This window comes from Setaria viridis, chromosome 1, assembly GCF_005286985.2.
Source record: "Setaria viridis chromosome 1, Setaria_viridis_v4.0, whole genome shotgun sequence".
Lineage (NCBI taxonomy): Eukaryota > Viridiplantae > Streptophyta > Magnoliopsida > Poales > Poaceae > Setaria > Setaria viridis.
The window spans coordinates 40,740,935-40,760,082 of NC_048263.2; the positions used below are offsets into that span (position 1 = coordinate 40,740,935).

A 19,148-nucleotide genomic window follows, 5' to 3' on the forward strand; every position below is an offset into this window, starting at 1 on the left:
CAAACTTGAGATATTTTGACTCTCCAAGATTCTTGGAATGACTTACAATTTGGGACGGAGGGAGTAGTTAAATAACAGCAATAGATCGAGCAGCCTACATCAATAGATATCCACAACAACAATTTCAGTTTTGAACTTTTGATCATATCCGCAATAGCAATGTCAGCTAGCTTCAGATAACCATGGTGAAATTGAATCGGGGTAGAACAGAGTAACTAGTGCAAAGCAATATGCATAATTTAATCTTAGCATGCCATTTCTTGCTTAATTTCAGAGTTGATTATTAATCTGTACTGACCAATCAAAGGCCCAATTTGCAAGACAGTGAAAGAGATCTACAAGCAGGCTCTCTTTTCCCTCACACAAGTCATACTAACATGCCTTCATTGTAAAGCTTCATGCATGAGCTCTTGATCAGTACTCCCCCTCTTGTTATAGTAAAACATAAGTTGCAGAGAATGTTGCAAAACCCTAGCCCATAGGTTCCCCCTTTCCACATTAGGGCAGCCATCCCTATCCTGCCTCCACACCACAGCCATCAGCCACATGGTGAGACATGCCATGCTACCCAAATCATCACCTTGTACCTTCATGTGTATATATATTCCTCTCCTCTTTACACCTAATTACACTAGCGAGCTACCTAGGCTCATATTTGCGCCTAGCTCCTCCACAGCTAGCTGCCTAGCTCTTCTCCTCCATCACGACAAAGATGGTAGGCAAGCCACAGCACCATCACCATGGCTCCTCCTCCCTTGGGGCAGAGGAGCTGAACCTCTTGCACATGGCCAGGGGATCCCCGGACGGTGGCGGCCGCGGTGGTGGCGAGAGCCGGGGCGCGCTGGGCCAGTGGAAGTGCAGGCTGCTGGGCTCCCTGGGCGGCCTCCTCCCACGGCGCGCGCGCTGCGTGGTGTGCCTGCAGGTGCAGCACGTGACCGGCCTGCCCCCGGCGGCGGAGGGGCGCGGCGTGGTGGTGGGGTGGCGGAGCAAGGGCGGCGAGGGGGAGCACACGGCGCCGGCGCGGGTGGCGCGGGGCGCCGCCGCGTTCGACGAGGTGTTCCTGCACTACTTCAGCGCCGGCGGCGCCACGCTGCGGAGCTTCACCGTGTGGGCCGCGCTCCTGGACTCGCCCGCCAACGGGGATCTCGGCGCGTTCCCCGTCGACCTCACCGAGGTCGCCGCAGCGGAGACATCCAACCCCAAGTTCGGAGGCAAGGTGCTCAGCTTCCCGCTCGGCGGGGCGGCGGCCGGTGCGGTGCTCACCGTCAGCATCTACTGTAGAGTGATGGAGCCCGAGGAGAACCATGGAGCTAATGGTATGTTATTGTTTAATTATTGATCATGATGCATAAACTCTTTACCTCTACTATACAATGCAAATACATGCAATATTCGTGTACACAATAATTTATTCATCAAATTTCAAGTCCTTAATTTCCTGATGAAATAAGCTAGTTAGTTTGTGATCAGTGCTCACATTATATGCTCGTGCATGGTAGAAAGAACTCGAGATTGTAGCTAGTTTTGATGTTAGTGACTGGCGTTGATGTAAAGATGGCCTTGTGAACATATACACGAAAAAAAATCAAATAAACCCTAGTGATTGATGTGATCAGTTGCATCGTGGTCACGTAGGTCATGCACGAGAGAAGATGAAGAACAAGGGCAAGGGCTCGTACGCCTCCTGCCTGCCGGACCTGAGCTGCCTCCGCAACCGGCAGGTGGCGGCGGCGTCCGGATCGGCGCGCCGTGCGACGTCCATCCGCTCCGACCGCGGCGGCTTCATCACGATCGAGAACTCGGTGGCGGAGATGGACGGCGATGGCGCCGGCGGGGCGGCGGCGTTCCGCGTGGCGGAGGACGTGGACGAGGAAGGCGCGGGGTTCATCACGATGGAGAAGGGCACGGTGTCGTCGCGGTCGAGGCGGCCGCCGCTGCCGGACGCGGTGTCGTCGTCGGCCGACGAGGAGGACGAGAAGCCGTGCCTGTTCATGGAGCTGTCCGAGGAGGCCGCCTCGGTGGCGTCGGCGTTCGACGTGGACAAGGTGGAGGACGAGTTCCTGGCGATGCTGGAGGACAAGTACTGGGCGCGGAGCAAGGAGATCGAGAAGGGGCTGAGCGTGAGCCTGGACATCGGGCTGGACCTGGGCCTGGACCTGGACTCGCTCATCAAGGACGCCGAGATGGAGCTCGCCAAGGCGGAGCAGGCGTGGAAGAGCAAGGTCGGCGCCGCCATCGTGGAGGAGGAGGAGTACAAGGAGCTCGTCCGGAGGTGGAGCGCCAGGGAGACCACTATGAACTCCCACTCTGCCGCTTCCACCGGATGCTCCTGGGGCTTTGGATTCGGGAGCCCAATATAATCTGAGAGAGCTAGTTACCCCCACCTCGATTATTAATTTTTCGGTGTACTAATGTTTACTGTCACATGAATATGTTGATTCAGAAATGTATTGCAATTTGCCTGCTGTAACATTGGTAAAAAGGACAAAAGAGAAATCATAAACTGGATCACATCGTCATGTTGGTTCTTCAATCAATTCTTCTCTCAGCTCATTGATGACATGCACACGGGCTATTTGATCTCTGCTCATAGGCAGGCAGTCTTCGTATAGCTAAAAAAACTGGGCAGGAAAATCATGCATACAGCCAAAGCTAGCCGACCTGGTGCAATGTCTCTGATTATAGGGCAAAGCAGGACGAGTGTATGGGGATCCACCAGCAGAGCCGGTCCCCACAGGCCACATATCAGCAGGGCCTGATTTCATGCCCCTCCTACCGTGGATTACACATACGTGTTCACAGATTTCAACAGCCAGGCGAGCCTTTCGACGCTGCAGGTTCCAACGAATCAAAGTGCGTCTCAACAGAACAGACAAGATGTCCACAAGTACCAGTAAAGCATCCGCGGATAAATTCCACGTGTAGTTATTTCACACAGGCCACTGAAAAATGAAACACACCCGAAAATGCCGAACCACGTCATTGCCTACCTAGCTAAAATTATACAGGTTACACAATATATGGGATTCAAAAGACAAAATTACTCGCCAAAAATGAAGCTACTTGATAGATGCAAGCTGCCCCTACGCTAAAGAAATGTTTCTGTGTACAGGTACAACAAAATAAGCAATCTACCTGGGCTGGCCCTGGATCTTGAAAACCTGCAGGACCCGCTGCCAAGAATGGTCCCCGATTACGATGGGTAATGGCAGAAGTTCATACAATTTGATTGGTACGAAAACCTCCCTTCCACCTATTTTGCAACCGTGATGTGGTTTTCTAAATCCCATACCACAATCTTACCATCCAATCCTGTAAAGCATGTGGTGAGGAATGTCAAAACGTGTTCAAACAAAGAGCTGGGAAGCAACTGGGAAGTTCAGCTATGTATATAGTATTATAAACCTGATGTGCTGAACCGTTTTATAGTACCGTCCCTTCCTTTTGTCAACGGCACGATACACCTGATGATATGAAGAAATTATTAGTCTATGTCAGAAATAAGAGCACATCACTGGAAGTACCAAAATAGAGATGAAGAGCTAAAGGGTGTACGTTATGCAATTCTCATGGGCACCACCTCGCGGCTTTGATGGTTCAACAGTGTCGCTACTAGTCCCTTGCTTTGATTGGCCATATAGCTTTCCAAGGGCTTCAGAGAGCTGAAATATATATTTTTTCTGTATTAGTTTCTGTGTGATGTTGACTTGGTGAGTTCAACTCAGTCTAAGTGTCATTGTCATTGATCAGAACTTCAGCAGTACTATAGCCATCAAGTTGCAGTCAACTACTACTAAATTAAATTTTATAGCCCTGAGAAAGCTCCATGTAACTACGTTTAGCATTCAATAAAGCCAAATTACACAAATAAGCAGTAATTGCTAGATATAACAGCAGAGTGCAAAAAAAAAAGGACTTACACTGGTCACTATCTGCTGAGTAAGTACCAATTTTCCTAACCAGTACAAGAACTAGATTGGTTTGGCATCTAAATAGGTCACAAGCCACGAAATAGATTGCTTGTGAACCTTTTTGACAAAGAACTCCATTTCCATAATTCCATTAGGGCCTGCTTGGAACAGCCCAATTCCAGCCCACCACTGGACTGGACCGGGATTGGGTGCATCTAAACAAAGCCTTACCAAGAACCAGCAGCATAAAGGTCTGGACATACTTTACGACTGAAAAGAAATCCTGAATCAGATAGCCCACCAAACTGTTTTTGCAGGCAGGGCCTGCAATATAGAAGTAGCAACTAGAGGCAAACTGGCCATTGGCAACTCTTGCAACATTTCTGTATGAGCAAATGAACGACAAAGTTCAAACCAAACTCCACAATTCAGGAAATTGTTGGTTCGCCAAACACTTACCCATGCAGGAAAAAGCAACCTTTTGGTGAACAAGGAGTGAATAGCACCCTCATATAGTAGCAAAATAGCATCAAAGGTATAATGTGCATAACCATCCACAAAAACAAATAAAAAATAGGGAAGAAAAAACAGTAGACCTGTGAGGCTTTTGAAGTTGATGGGGTAGCTTTCCTCTCATCCAAGAATCTTACAAAACTCCTACACGACAAAAGATGTAGCTATGGTGAAAAGAAATATGGACATAAAACACGGAAAGGCTTGGGTCATGGATGAAAATCAGAGCTAAAACCTGTAGAAATGTTTTTGATCAAAAAAGAGCAATGGAGAATTTTGCCAGGTTACTGAGACTAAAAGAATTAACAGACTTAAAGTATCCATAGCAATTAACATTATTTGTGAAGGAAGCAATGACTCAATTCATAGCACATCAAGAATAAAAGGGAAAGGAAATAAAAGAATATAAGAAAGAGCTGCCACATGAATAAAGAGCTCTGCCACATGAATCTTCACTAACCAAAGCCCAGTCTGATCTGCAGCAAAGATCATAGGATTGCAGTCAAATCCGACACCAATCACCATGCGTTCAGAGACAAAAAGAACCTGAAAGTTTGAAGAGTTGTTCAACATTTGAAACTCAGAAATCACCACATGCAACTAAATAGTATCAGAAGGGAAAATGCTGACCCACATCACGGAGAGGCAGATCTCGCAGCGTCAAATTTTGTGCTGCAGGAGCCGATTCAACTTCATCAACGAAATAAATCATGGAGTTGTGCCCTGGCAATCAAATTAAATGTCAGCAGAACAGCACGGTTGCTATGCATAACAAATAGTATGGTGAAAAATGATGCAGATTTGACAAACTCTCAATAACAAGAATCTGGTAGAGGAGCAAGAACCTGCATAGGCTAATGTTTTTCCACTTGGTGACCACCTTACACCAAATGCCCAAGTAGATGATAGATCAAGCTGAGCAATTTGCTGCATCCAAACAGGAGAAGAATTTTAAAAGGATATAGACTCACTTCCACAGGAAAGAAAATAGATTTAATGTAAAGCATTGTTCTCATCATGGAAAAAATAATGATCTACCCAAATTCTATGACACATGAAAGGATTTGGGGAAGCATTCGCACAAAAATATAACTCAGCGTAAAGTTAAGGTTAGCTTAGCTCATGAGCAGATGAAGTCTTATTTTCAACAGTGCATAAATAGTCGGTATACTTGAAAATTTTGCTACTACTGCCAAAAGTTATAGATGCCCAGTTGTGTGTCATTAGCCTAGCAAGTGATGCGACAAATAAATGGGGAAACATATCCGAACATTGCAAAGGTACAAATGCGAGAGATATAGTTACATTCAACAGATGGGATAATATTGAATGGAAGGATTTTTTATAAAAAAAATACCTCTCCAAATTTTGAATCAGTTGGAGTGCTCGATTGTGATCCCCTGATCAGAAGTGAAATAAGGTATGAGACAAATAAAGCATTTTGAAGATCCTAGATTAATAGTAGATGTAAGGCTATCATGTTCCACCTTGTATCCACACCCTTGATGAAAGTTGAGAATACTCTGCATTTACCATCAGTAGACGTTGTTGCAAGATATATCTGAAGACAATAGCAACCAAACCAACATTACATTCAATGGGAAAAGGCCTTGGTCCACATGAACAACAAAAATAACTTCATCACATTCTTTAATATTTTTATGGCCTCGATGTTAAATGTTCTAAAAAATGGCAGAAATACGCCACGAGAAAACATATTGAGAACACCAAAAATAATCGTGTCATAAATTCCCTACTGAAGACTCTCATTACTTTAAAGGGGATGCTAATAATAAACTCACATTGTTTGGATGCCAAGCGATACTAGTGACAGAAGATTCATGCCTTTTCCTGATAACCTTGCTAATCCACCTGTAGCACAGCACAGGATAAAGACAGTTAAAGATACACATCAAGAATGCCAATATGTCACATCAAACTCACTAACTGCAAGAACTAATCAGTATAAAACATGCTCAATGGCTCATCAGTCACCAATTGGGATGTACAACACAAGATAATGGAAAGCTAAGGTCATCTAGAAAATGATGGTCGATAGATGAAAAGGGTAGGTAACTGGGGACAAATACCAGTTGTTTTCTTGTTCATAGTAGCAAATACACACAGATTTGGCGCCACTTCCCACAGCAAACTTGTTTTCTGCAAACAGTACAATAGCATTCTAAGAAAAAATGTAATAGTCACTCATAAAAGTAAATATAATAAACAACAAAGCACCGTACTCAAAATGTATTTCTATCACATGTTTAGCTTACAAGTAATACATTTTTTCAATATGATCAGCATGGTATTGCAGCAAAATGCGGAAGCAGGGCCAAGGTAATATGAGTTACTAAGGTAACTAAGTATTTCATATGTTAGCATCACAGGAAAGAGAAATATGTTAGCATTACAGAACTCAACTAAGGTCAGTAGTCAGTTGCTTATTACTTAATTTTGAGCTATCATCTATTAAGGAACCAGGTGAGCACAAGCTGCAAAGAAATAAAATATTGAACTTCAAAAGTCTCATATTGTGTGTGGAACAGAAGGGGAGAGCATTACACTTGGATAATCCATTCATTTCACCAATAGGGTTTGAAAATGTCCAGTTTGTAAAACAGAATGTGAAGGGAAAATAAAAAACTAACCTTTCGGGCTCCATTGAACACATAAAGCTGCACGGTTTAACTTTAGGATAACAAGGGTAGGCACCCAATCAGATCCTTCTTGTGTCCAAACATATCTGCAGACAATGAAAGGAAAATGAAAAATAAATATGCATTTATTAACTGTTAGAGTACGAATAAAGACACAACTTCAAGAAATCTGCACTTTGGCGTATACTTACGAATTCCTATCATGTGAAACTGTTACAATTTTGTTGGATGATCTACTCCAATCTATTCCCGAAACTATTTGATCATGCTGCAAGATATAAATATAAACAGAAATAAGATAATGGATTGCATTCTAATAGGCAGCACAAAAAGATTCCTTGTGAGAATAAACAGGAATATTTACCTTTGACAGAACATGAAGTTTCTCCCACTTGTCTTTGATAAACTTATAAATATGCAATTCATTGTTGTTTGGACAAAAGGCGATCACTGGAAGAGAGAAAAAGTTCCCAGTCGAATTAAAGATCAAACTCCATGATAGGTGCAATGACAAAATGGTAAAAGTGGCCAATGCCATGTATGTTTAGCTGTATTAGAATGCAAGCAAAAATTTTTTCTTAAATTGCACAGGGCTGTTTGCAATTGCAAGCAGACACATCATCTACTATGAAGCATTTTCCTACAAACAATAGAAATGACAAAGCAACTTGGCAGTAGTGGAAAGCTATGATTTGTTTGCCCATTTCAAGGTAAATATTTATCGCAATAATGAATCCCATGATCTATTACTCCTACAGACTATTAACACCATAAGGAAAATACTTAATATAAAAAGGAATTCAAGGATTTATTCACCCATTCCAAGTAACTCACACACTTCTCAAAGAGTACTTGGGCATTAAAGTAAATACTATGCATATTTAGTGGTAGTAGTAGTATGGTTTTACATGCTCCTCTATTAACAATAGTAGTAGGATAGCAAAACGGAGTTATACTAGAGCAAAAATTAAACAAAAAGGTGTCTTGAGAAGGTGCCTATGGCAAACACTGGTCCATTTCACTTTATAACCATGCCAATTCGACAATTCCCCAAGATGGTCCATGGAGGAAGACACATTCATAAGTGTACAAAAGCGCAGGAGCTACTGCTAGGAAGCAATATTCAGGTATACCACTACACGTCTCATCACCATTAACTGAATCCATCAAATTTTCGTTTAACTTGACATTTCGTATTAAACTTTCATGAGGCACAATTTAATTACGGTTCAGCTTAACAGAAAACATCTCAAACGTCAAATCCAAATGGCAGCAATACATAGCTGTACAGAAAAATGGTGAAAACCATGAGCATCCCTCAACAAAATAGTCCGGTATCTGATTGGTCGTGGAACAACCCTTAGACATGGCAATTAGCATTTGATCCCCACGGACGACATAGGTACTAATCCCGCACGAACCGAAACCCTAGGAATCCGATCCTGAACCCCACGTGCACTATTCCGAAGCCCCCGTGCCTGGTTAACCAACGAAAAGAGCCAGCCGCGGCGATTCAGAATCGAAACCGAATGGCGCCCGTGGAGCGCGAGATCTAGAGACGGGGGGTGGAGGGGAGGGGCGTTACTCGACTGGTCGGGGCTCCAGGCGTGGCAGGTGATGCACTCGGCGAACTGGTGGATCGCCACCGCCGCCGTCGCCGCCATCGGGGACGCGAGGCGAGGGGTGAGGCCTGTGGGGGGCGCTCGAGGCTGGTGGGACGAAATGGTCGACGCGAGAAGAAGAGAGAGGTGGAGTGGAGGCGAAGGGAAGACAAGGCAGGGGAGATGGAAACGCTCGCTCCACAACAACACTATGCTGCTAGGCCGTTAGGCACTGCCTGCTGCCTCTTGCTCCATTTGCAAGTGGCGAGACTGATAGGATGGGCGCACGCACGCACGGCCCGCGGAGCCCACCGGCCCACCAGGCAATAGCAGCAGCGAGGGCCCACTGCCGTCTGCTCACTGGCTCTTGTTGCTCATTCCTCCTCACACGCTGCCGCGTGGACCCAACAAGGCAAAGCTGTCTGATAGCCTTGGGTAGTTACTGTTTGGTGTTGGCATCGGACAACACCTGCCCTTCAATGGTGCTATGATGTGTCTGCTCATTCATCTCGTCTTCATCATTGACATAGCCAGTAGCAAAATCATGCTCATCACCATTAGCTTCAGGCCCAGCTCATTTCAAGTTAGAAAAATAAAATAAAATAAAATAAAAGGTGAGAGATGGGAGAAGAATCCCCATCTTTCGCTTTTGTACAAACACTTTCTTTTGTCCCGGCCATCGGAATATAGCTGCAATCATTGTCCCGCAAGCTACGGTGGAGTGATAGCAGCTTCTCCATCATCACGTCTACTATTATTTGTTCTCTGGACGCTTTTCTTTTCTGTGGTTTTCAGATTCTCTGAACGCTTTTTCGCAAAAGATGACCACATGTCTTGTGAGTGAGACACGAATGAGACGAGCCTACACGCTCACACACGGGCTGACTGCCTGGTGTGTCCCAAAGGCCGATCCATTTTGGGCCAAGATGGAAGGTCCAGTTCATGCCAACCTTTTGTTGGGCCGGGGTGCATCCGGTTCGTTTCTTCTCGAGTGTGTACTGCGCGCCTGCGCACCTTGAATTGCAGGCTTTCATGGATCTCTCTCACGTGCGCGCACACAGGGAGAGGAGCACGAGCAAGAAGATGAGCAGAGCTGTGGAGCACTTGCCTAGATCCGGGTCTGACACTGAGAACATGCACGACAAGTTCAACACATGAGCAGGCACATGACGTGGGGGAATCTTTGGATCCCTTGGGACCGAGGTTTCGCCAGGACACACGTTACACGATTGGCGATTCGTTAAAAAAAACATACTAGCATTTCTGGCAAAGCACTGCAACAAAATGTATAAAGAAAAAAAAAGCTTTGCATACATAATCCACTTCACTTGCATCGAAGTATGCTACACAGAAAACACCAGGGCCACGTCGTTGTGCGCAGCGTCGCCTCGCATTTTTCGCTGGCTCCATCTCCTTGTCGCCCGGGACGGGGGAGGGGCCCGCGTGCCAGCGGCACACTCACCGGGAACAACTGCCAGAACAGGAGAGCGCGTGCCTTTTCTCACTCCAGCTTTGCTTACCCCACCACCAGGCGTCCTACCCCACCTGTCAGGCACCACAAGGTCGCGGTCGCCGGTGGACGGGGACCACAAGATTACCGCACATCCCACGTGACATGGTTCCTCCAACTCCCACTGCATGCGGGCCCCGTACAGCCCGGTCCACCTGTCCGTCGCGGGTGGCGCCAGTTGCGGCCAGCGAGTAGAAATACACATCCACACACACACCTCCACTGCCTTGACTTGTTCAGTTCCGCTTCTCTTCGTCTTCCTTCCTCCCCCCACCTCGCGCAGATCGGAACGGTGCACGAGCGGGCGAGCCAAGAGGGAAGGGAAGGAGGTTAGGCGGAGGGGGCGAGGCGAGGAACCAGGCAAGATGCAGTACAAGAACCTGGGGCGGTCGGGGCTGCGCGTCAGCCAACTCTCCTACGGCGCCTGGGTGACCTTCGGCAACCAGCTGGACGTGAAGGAGGCCAAGGCGCTGCTGCAGGCGTGCCGCGACGCCGGCGTCAACTTCTTCGACAACGCCGAGGTCTACGCCAACGGCCGCGCCGAGGAGATCATGGGCCAGGCCATCCGCGACCTCGGCTGGCGCCGCTCCGACGTCGTCATCTCCACCAAGCTCTTCTGGGGCGGCCAGGGGCCCAACGACAAGGGCCTCTCGCGGAAGCACATCGTCGAGGGGCTCAAAGGCTCGCTCAAGCGCCTCGACATGGACTACGTCGACGTCGTCTACTGCCACCGCCCCGACGCCTCCACGCCCATCGAGGAGACCGTCCGCGCCATGAACTGGGTCATCGACCAGGGATGGGCCTTCTACTGGGGCACCTCCGAGTGGTCCGCGCAGCAGATCACCGAGGCGTGGGCGGTCGCCAACCGCCTCGACCTCGTCGGGCCCATCGTCGAGCAGCCGGAGTACAACCTCTTCTCGCGACACAAGGTCAGTCAAATCTCCCATTCCATTCCCTCGAAATCTCGATTCCATCCACGAATAATGCGGATTTCACGCCATGGATTCCGTGCAATCAATCCCAAGGTGGATTCCACGCCTTGGATTGGTACTTGTCGCGCGCTGTTGAGCCGTACTTGCGGATTTGGTCGTTGATGGGGATCCTAAATAGGAGTAATAAGTTCCTCCAGTAGAATGGTCAATGGATATAGTATTCAGTTAACCGTACTCGCTGGATGTGGTACTCCCCTCTGGGAGGGATGTTTTTTTTTTCATGTCCCGGGACGCAGGACTGTTGAAACGCGAAGGGGATATTTGGTTGATTTAATTGGAATTCGGTACAATTGCTGCTGCTGCGAAAGTAGATCATCATGGTACCTTGACTCTGGGTTGGAATCATACTTGTATTAGGTAACGGTTCTTATTGGCATTTACTCAGCTCTTTGATGAGGCAAAGTAGATAGTTGGACGGGAATGGCGTCCCCCATAGATTCTGTTTTGTATGCACGCATGGTCACAGAGTATGTTCTCTCCATCAGCAAGGTACCTGGTTTGCTCATGAGAGCATTGGTTTGTTGGGATGAAGATGACAGATCCCCTTCCTCATCGACCTGATAGCTCGGATAGTATGATAACTATCAATCCATTTCCCCGAGTGTGACTACTAAAAATCTAATCTTTCCTGAAGGAACCTACAGCTCTGCACAGCTCTAGGAATACTGTAGCTACCAAACTAGACAGCCATGGCAACCAGGCATTGTCGTGTATGCTTTTGCACCATGTAGAATGCCAGGCATATAAGACAGCTCAATGCTGATAATGAAATGAATGCTGTGGTATAACAACATGGTATGGAGTTATGGACAGCTAGACCGGAAGGAATATGCTTTTATGCTAACATTAAAAACTTAATTTGATCTTTAGTTTCAATCAAGCCGTCAATTTAGTATATGGTTTAAACTCACTATCAAACAGGAGAAGGCACCAACCTATCGCTGTCAATGTTGCATTCAATTAGTTGGTAGTTGTCAGGTTAGGAGCTCACTAAACAAAATTATACAAGTCATGCAAATTGCCTGTGCAAGTTGTTGTTCCTTTTTTAAATTCTTGCCTTAAGTGTTGCAGCTGGGATGCAGAAGTGTTACGAAGTTCAGGAACACACCTTGGTTAAAGCTACAGCAATAACAGCATAATGTTACACAAAAAAAAAACATAAGATTCGCCAGTGGTGTATGGATGTAACCAGAGATAAAGAGAACTGTACTCAGACCAAACTGGATGCAGTTGTCTTGGAATGCAAGCAGGGGAGGGATCTTTCTTGGTTGGTTCCTGAATAATCATGGAAGCCTGGGAAATTAAATCACATTACCTATGGTGTTCCAAATGAAACAGCAATGTTTGGACGGAAATTGAAACAGCAAGTTATGTAGTCTAGCTTTTATAGGAGCTTCTAATCTGCATCTTGAGAGTCTAGGGTAGGTTATATGTTTGTCGGTCGTAGGGTACTCTACATCTGACTTGCAATAAGTCTGTTGCTTCTCATCCTTCAGTTATATTATTTTATAACTTTGTTAGGATTGCTCAATCCCATGTCCATTTTACATAAAAAGTTCAGCGGCATAATAAAAAAAAATGTGAGTTTGAAATAGTAACAGGTTTGCCATTCATTGTTGTGAAAATATTAGTTCATTTTTAGTCTATGTAGTGAATCAGATACAATTTGTTGCATGCCTAATCGCGCGATTCACACCAGTTTGGCTGGTCAATTTCCAGTATGAGACTTTCTGATATGGAACTGCCATTTTTCACTATTAAAAGCACCCGTATTTATTTCTGTCTGTGATATTCCTCCTCCTTTGTGTGGACATATTCTATTTGATCGCATGGTTCAATAGTAAACACCATTTACTCTTGAATGATTTCCAAAAGTTTTGTTTGAAATATATCAGCCTATGCATGCAGTTTGCCTTACAAAGAGCGCTGCTTTTCTGCAGGTTGAGTCCGAGTTCTTACCTCTTTACAGCACCTATGGCATTGGTTTGACTACTTGGAGTCCTCTGGCTTCAGGAGTGCTTACCGGAAAATATGGCAAAGGGAACATACCTGCTGATAGCAGGTTTGCCCTAGACAATTACAAGGTAATTTTTTATATTAAGCCAGTACTTTGTTTGAAGAGTTTTTTTAGGAGGCTTAAGACAGTACTCATGCCCTTAACTACTAGCAATTCTTAATACCAAAACTTTAAGGTTTGCTCCTTCAGCCTCATAATATGTTTATCTCTGTGTCTGTGAGCACATTAGGATACTATTGCTACTATGGTGCTAGCGAATAAAATAGCAAAACAGCCGATTTCCATTGACCAACATTGTTTCAACTACACTGCTATTGAATCATGGCGTAAAACACTAAAACCCTTAACTGGTGTATCAATTATGCTAATGATTAGACGTTAGTTTATGGTTGGCAGATGCCACACTGCAGAATCAATTATTTGAATGTAACATAACTTTGCAGGAACTAACCTTTTCCTTAGCAGCTACTAGTTCAGTTCTTCTTTATTAACTTTTATCTTAAGTTTACTAATATGTATTCTGTTATGCCTTCTGAGTATTTCATTATAGCTGATCCGTTTCATGTACCTTGGGTTTCCAGAACTTGGCAAACAGATCCCTGGTCGATGAGACGCTACGGAAAGTGAATGGGTTAAAACCTATTGCTGCTGAACTTGGTGTTTCATTAGCTCAACTTTCAATTGCTTGGTGTGCATCAAACCCCAATGTCTCTTCTGTGATCACAGGAGCCACTAAAGAAAGCCAGGTACATTTTGCACAACTTCTGTTCCGCAGAGAATTTTTGCTTAGTTAGGCAAGCATTCCTAAACAGGTAATATTAACCTCCGGCCCATTGGCAACTGCATGAACAGATTGTGGAGAACATGAAGGCTCTTGAAGTTATTCCTCTGCTGACTCCGGAGGTGATCGACAGGATTGAGGCAGTGGTCCAAAGCAGGCCGAAACGCACCGAGTCATACAGGTGAAGTGGTACAGACTGCAGAATGAGTGCCAGGGAGGGATTCGGCATTCATCTGATTGAGTTTAGGCCATGCTACCTCACCAGCGTTTGATGTCATGGAACTATATGCATGCTTTTGTGTATTCTCGGTGTCCCGGTCGTGGTGCTGTGTTCCAAACATTTCCCATGTGGTGACCACTTTGTGGTCACAGACAGCAGTTTGTCCTGTGTGTATTCTGCATTTCCCGGTGGCATCTATTCCGATTCCTGGTATGCCATGTTCAGCTTGGACCATTCCCACCGGCATCGTTGTTGCTTCCGAAATTTATCGAGGACTCTATATGATCCTTAACTGCTGGTTGTGCTGCAAGATTTCTGGAGTGTGATCCTCTGTTGTATCAGCTCATTCTGTTGCTTGCAGTTGCAGGAATTTCCTGTCCAATCTTCTGGAGGGAAAAAGGGCAGTACCGGCTCAAAGGAGATTCTTTTCATTCCCATCGGCGTGCTGCTGCTGCGCCTGCAGAGGCAACGTACGGAGTAGCTTTCAGGCTGCTGTTCAAATGTGCGATCGCATTTGTCCATTCGCAAGGTAGGTTCAGAGGCACGCTCAGGCACCGCACAGCCACGAACAGCAGCAGCATAGTGAGCTATCAACAGCAGCCTCGAAGGAGCTTTCAAGAGGCGCGCAAATGGCGCTTTCACTTCACATTTTGTCTCCCCCGGTAGTTGGAATGAGAGACCACAATAACTTGCACAATACTGTTCGGCGCTGCGATTGAGAATCGGATACGAACGCAAATATGAAACAGCAGAACAGAACGGAAACAACCGACACTTTGGATAAAAACAGTGTGGGCAAAAGAGACGGAGTAGATGCTCATAGCCATGAATGAGAAGAGCTCAAAGAAGGCGCCAAAGGGCAATTGAAAATAGAACATAACACAAGAGACAGCAGAGGCTTTCACAGCTTTTACTATTTCCACTAGACACAAGTAATTCCCACAACTATGCCAAGGATACGGACTGCTCTTATGTGATATCAGACACATTTCAAGCTTCACCAGCGGTATAGCTCTCCAGCAACAGCGCCCCATCGGCAGTTTTCAAGCTCTGCCTCTTGTGCAAGCTGCACTTCTGTGAACGCCTTGGAATCGTGGACCTGCAGTACAATGATTGGAAATTTTGGCATCAAAACAAGGTAGAATCCAAGTGCATAAATCTTGTCTGATTACGGTGCTATAAAACAGTAGATAACCAGAATGCCTTAAACCTCCAGATTCAACTAACTGGGAAATACAAACAACAATCCATTTAACTAGATTCCTGCCAGATGTTTACTATTGTTTGGGCTGAAGAAGAAAGACAAGAATCTAACCAAGACCGTTGTTGGCATCTGAGGTCCTCATGATCTTGAGCCTCTTCACTGAACCTACAAACATCCTGAAGAGGAGAACAATAAGCCTCTGAAAGAGCTATTTAAAGACACTTTGAGAACAGTTAACATTACAATATAGTTTTTAACTTATTTCTAACATAGTGTAGGGGACTTACTCCCAGGGAACATCTCCAACGAGCATCCAGTCCCCATCCCGGTCCTCATAGGTGAGCTGATATTCCGATGAGCTGTCCAATAGATTCAGAGACTTTGCACTACCTGATAATGTCATGATCAATTCAAATCAGGTTCAGGAATGAGTGCAGAAAAGGCATTCTCAAAAGCTTATGAAGCCACATTTAGAATAGTGTCACTTCTTAAGTATATTTTTGAGTATACAGCCCACCATATATAGACCCCAATGCTGTAGATCGATGAATTGACAAATCAATTGAATAGTACTTAAGAGTTTCTGATTCATTGTAACATTACCATTTGCAAGCAATACTACACTTCTTAGTGATGGTTGTCAGAAAAAGAAAAAAGAGATCGACGGCATATAGGTTGACGTGATCAGAATACACACTAGACTATGATAGATAAAGTAAAGGATCAGAGTATGACATACTAGAAGTGCAGAGACCGATGGACGGCTTCATGAACATGAGCTCAAGTGCTGAGGCAAGGGTCTTATATGAGCGATGGGCATTGAGATCCACCTTCCTTCCGATAATATCTCCATCCATGTTCACCTTCACCCAACCGACGACCCGTCCTTTCTTCTCGCTCTCCTTGTCTTTCTGCATGCCTGATTCATCGGCAGCCTTCTTGGTGCCAGCCTCTGAAGCATTTTCTTTGGCCTGGTTGAATAGGCTGTTCATCCTGAAAGTTCTTATGGGTGGCCATCCCACCACTCCAAAGCTGCTACCAAATCGGAAAATGCAGTTCAGATTAGTTGAAGCTGATTTGGGCAGCTCGGCAAGGAAGGAAATATTCCTTGTTTCAGACAAAATATTAGGATACTGTTTTCTTGTCAAGAAAATTTTGATGATTGCAGATCTGAAGGGCAATGCAACCAACAAAAGTCTCCTTTATATTCTCCCTCGAGTTTTGCAGGATGCTCATGTTTTTTTTTTAAAAAAAAAGGAAGTTTCAATAATGGAAACGATGCAAATTAGGTAGCTTTGGCAGGAAAAAAAATTAACTATAGGAGTTGTGTGCATAAACAAGAAAGAAGGTTTATTTCTGAAGGGACGAATTAAGTGTAAATGCACGGTGACGCCTCCTCCTACCGTCCTACGATCCTAACAAGAAGCAGAACAAGTAGGCACTTATAGAGATTCCAACTTTTTCCCTTGAAAGAGAAAGTGCATGCTCGCAGCCGTTGTTCTGCATAGATGCAGAAGAGCTGTTCTTGCTGCTCACCTCTGCGGGTGGCCAGAGGCGACCGTCCCCGGCGAGGTGGTGGCGTTGGGCGCCGCATCCGCCTTGGCCCTCTTGCTGGCCGCCGCCGCCCCTGCGGCAGGGGAGGAGGACGACACGGAGGAGTCCGGAGACAGGGCTCCCGGCTGCAGGTCCCTGGCCGTCAGGATCCGGCACGGTGCCGGCGACGGGGTCTGCTGCTGCTGCTGCTTCTTGGAGCCTAGGCAGAGCCCCAGCTCCAGCTCGTCGTCCTCCTGCTCCTCCTCCTCCTCGCCGCCAGAGTTCTCCTCCACCTCCTCCTCCGCCGCCGCATCCGGAGGCGGGTCGCCGGCGATGAACGCCACCGTGGGCCCCGCTCCTCCTCGCATCGCGCTGCTCTTGTTCTTGGCTCAGTGACTGCGGCGATGGTGTGTGTGTGTTTTGGGAGAGACACCTCGAGAGGGAGGAAAGGAGCTGTTACTATTATCTGAGCTGAGCTGAGTTCTGGGTATGCGTGCAGGGCAGTATAGGAAGCTTTCGCCTCCTGCAATCCTGACTCGTGGGCCCTGCAGTGCCGGGTTAGCCCCTAATTGCTAGGAGCACCAGCGGCCACTTGTCTAATGTACCGCTTGTTGGATTTATCAAGTAGTATATCATTTCCAACAATAAATTGCTATATGTATTTAGATGTAGCTAAAGAAAAAAGTCATAAACCGTATTTTTCTTACGCAAAAGATGTTATCTGCATAATAGTTTTACACTCTTTTGGCACGATAATGATATCGGTAGCTTCATTTTGGTTACATGGACTTTTTAGTGGTCATATAGAAAACTCGCCAATGCATGGAAAAGCATTAAAACTGAGGAGAAATAGCGTTGGGCATTCAGGATGCACTATAAAAACAATGATAGGCAAAAGGATGCTTGGGGTTCAAGAGAAACTATCAGCAATCATTTTATTAGGTGTCTCGCATATAAGTTATTTTTTTAGAGTTCCAGGGTATACTCCCACTTCGATTTCATTGCAAAAAGGACAACAAGGAAGATTGGATGGTAGCACGTGCTAATAGGTAGAGGAATGTATGAAAATCGTGTCAAAATTAGCACTTGAGATTACAAACAGGTTACATCACAACATGCACGGTAGCAAGTTTCATGTACAAGACCAGCTAAAGCTGGTCCAAGGCGCGCGTAGTGGGGGGAGGATGAGAGGGTAGGCAAAGCATTTCGTGGGGGGCCTCTTTTGATCCTCGTTGCCCGTTGCGTGGTGGGGCCCCGGCGGGGTAGCTTTTGTTGGGTGTAGAAAATGCAAAAGACAAGGGAGCGGAAATGGGAAGAGGGACGGAGAAAAGGCCGGGAAAGCTCTCCATCACGTGAGCCGAGCCCCCCTCACCTCACCTCACCTCAGCTCACGTGTCCATCTGGAGCAGAGTGCATGCTTTGTTGTGTGCTGACTTTGACTGTTGCAACAGCCAGTAGACAAGCAGGGGTGTACGTGTAGCGGAACTGGAAGAGGGAAAGCGAGCGAACCAGGGCCCCGCCCCGACAAGCCGACACGGCCCGACAGCCTTACCTCTCCTACTCGTCCCCACCACCATTTCCGATTTCTTTCTCTCCTCTGCCTGCCCTTAACCATCAACCCATTCCTACCGTCGCTGCTGCCCAACCAACCGCGTTCGTGCATACCAGTAGTGCCAATACACTACTAGTAGGAAAGAGAGATTTTTTAAAAAAACAAGAGTAGGAAATATATATTTTTTATTTATAAATATAAAGGGTAGAAAGAGATTGGTGAGTGCAAGGCTGCAAGTAGCACTCGACACCTCCGTCCGGCTCTGTGTCTCTCCGCAAGGGAGCAGGCCCACCAACCAATAGAAATGCAAATGCAAATGCAAATGCGCCGCGATACGCGATGATGGCGCCCAAGATCCGCATCAGGGACATCATGTCCTGCATAATCATCCCCCTTTCTGTAATTTGTTTATGCACCCCAATGTACCAAGTATCATTTCAAGTTCCTGCATACCAGTAGTGCGTCACCTTTTGACCAGCAGAGAGCTAGCAGCTACCACTACTTCACTGCCAATCTTATAGCTGCTCAGTACTCGCAGTGACTTGACAGTGGTTTAAAACTTCATCAAATTTCGAAAACATCCCCCTTGGCAGTCGATAAGCTTCCATGATCCAGCTCAATCCCCTAGCGCTAGCAGGAACAGCTTAGGTTTTA

At 46.0% G+C, this 19,148-nt stretch overlaps 3 protein-coding genes across 6 annotated transcripts; 1 reads left to right on the top strand and 2 right to left on the bottom strand.

Moving 5' to 3' along the window:
• Positions 1–2,888: 2,888 nt before the first annotated feature.
• Positions 2,889–8,904, bottom strand: LOC117841571 (actin-related protein 2/3 complex subunit 1B). Of its 3 annotated transcripts, none has more exons than XM_034721991.2 (15): positions 8,670–8,904; positions 7,449–7,534; positions 7,276–7,352; positions 7,076–7,170; positions 6,515–6,584; positions 6,227–6,296; positions 5,912–5,985; positions 5,782–5,824; positions 5,270–5,351; positions 5,059–5,147; positions 4,885–4,970; positions 4,508–4,568; positions 3,556–3,662; positions 3,406–3,464; positions 2,889–3,312 (listed from the first exon to the last, which is right to left on the bottom strand). In XM_034721991.2, exons 1-15 carry the CDS (start codon positions 8,746–8,748, stop codon positions 3,254–3,256), a joined length of 1,137 nt encoding a protein of 378 aa, XP_034577882.1. In that variant the 5' UTR covers positions 8,749–8,904; the 3' UTR covers positions 2,889–3,253. The 3 variants fall into 3 exon arrangements, 2 of the variants coding, with proteins under 2 accessions (XP_034577882.1, XP_034577881.1); XM_034721990.2 differs by having other exon boundaries at positions 7,449–8,562; positions 8,670–8,889; XR_011896910.1 differs by lacking the exons at positions 2,889–3,312; positions 3,406–3,464 and adding an exon at positions 3,921–4,181 and having other exon boundaries at positions 7,449–8,562; positions 8,670–8,896.
• A 1,510-nt stretch (positions 8,905–10,414) lies between these two features.
• Positions 10,415–14,497, top strand: LOC117841574 (probable voltage-gated potassium channel subunit beta). Its single transcript, XM_034721993.2, has 4 exons — positions 10,415–11,124; positions 13,128–13,271; positions 13,786–13,950; positions 14,057–14,497. Exons 1-4 carry the CDS (start codon positions 10,561–10,563, stop codon positions 14,168–14,170), a joined length of 987 nt encoding a protein of 328 aa, XP_034577884.1. The 5' UTR covers positions 10,415–10,560; the 3' UTR covers positions 14,171–14,497.
• A 464-nt stretch (positions 14,498–14,961) lies between these two features.
• Positions 14,962–17,427, bottom strand: LOC117841575 (auxin-responsive protein IAA10). Of its 2 annotated transcripts, none has more exons than XM_034721996.2 (5): positions 16,946–17,427; positions 16,149–16,441; positions 15,697–15,799; positions 15,521–15,585; positions 14,962–15,304 (listed from the first exon to the last, which is right to left on the bottom strand). In XM_034721996.2, exons 1-5 carry the CDS (start codon positions 17,308–17,310, stop codon positions 15,249–15,251), a joined length of 882 nt encoding a protein of 293 aa, XP_034577887.1. In that variant the 5' UTR covers positions 17,311–17,427; the 3' UTR covers positions 14,962–15,248. The 2 variants fall into 2 exon arrangements, with proteins under 2 accessions (XP_034577887.1, XP_034577886.1); XM_034721995.2 differs by having other exon boundaries at positions 16,149–16,444.
• Between the last annotated feature and the right edge of the window lie 1,721 nt (positions 17,428–19,148).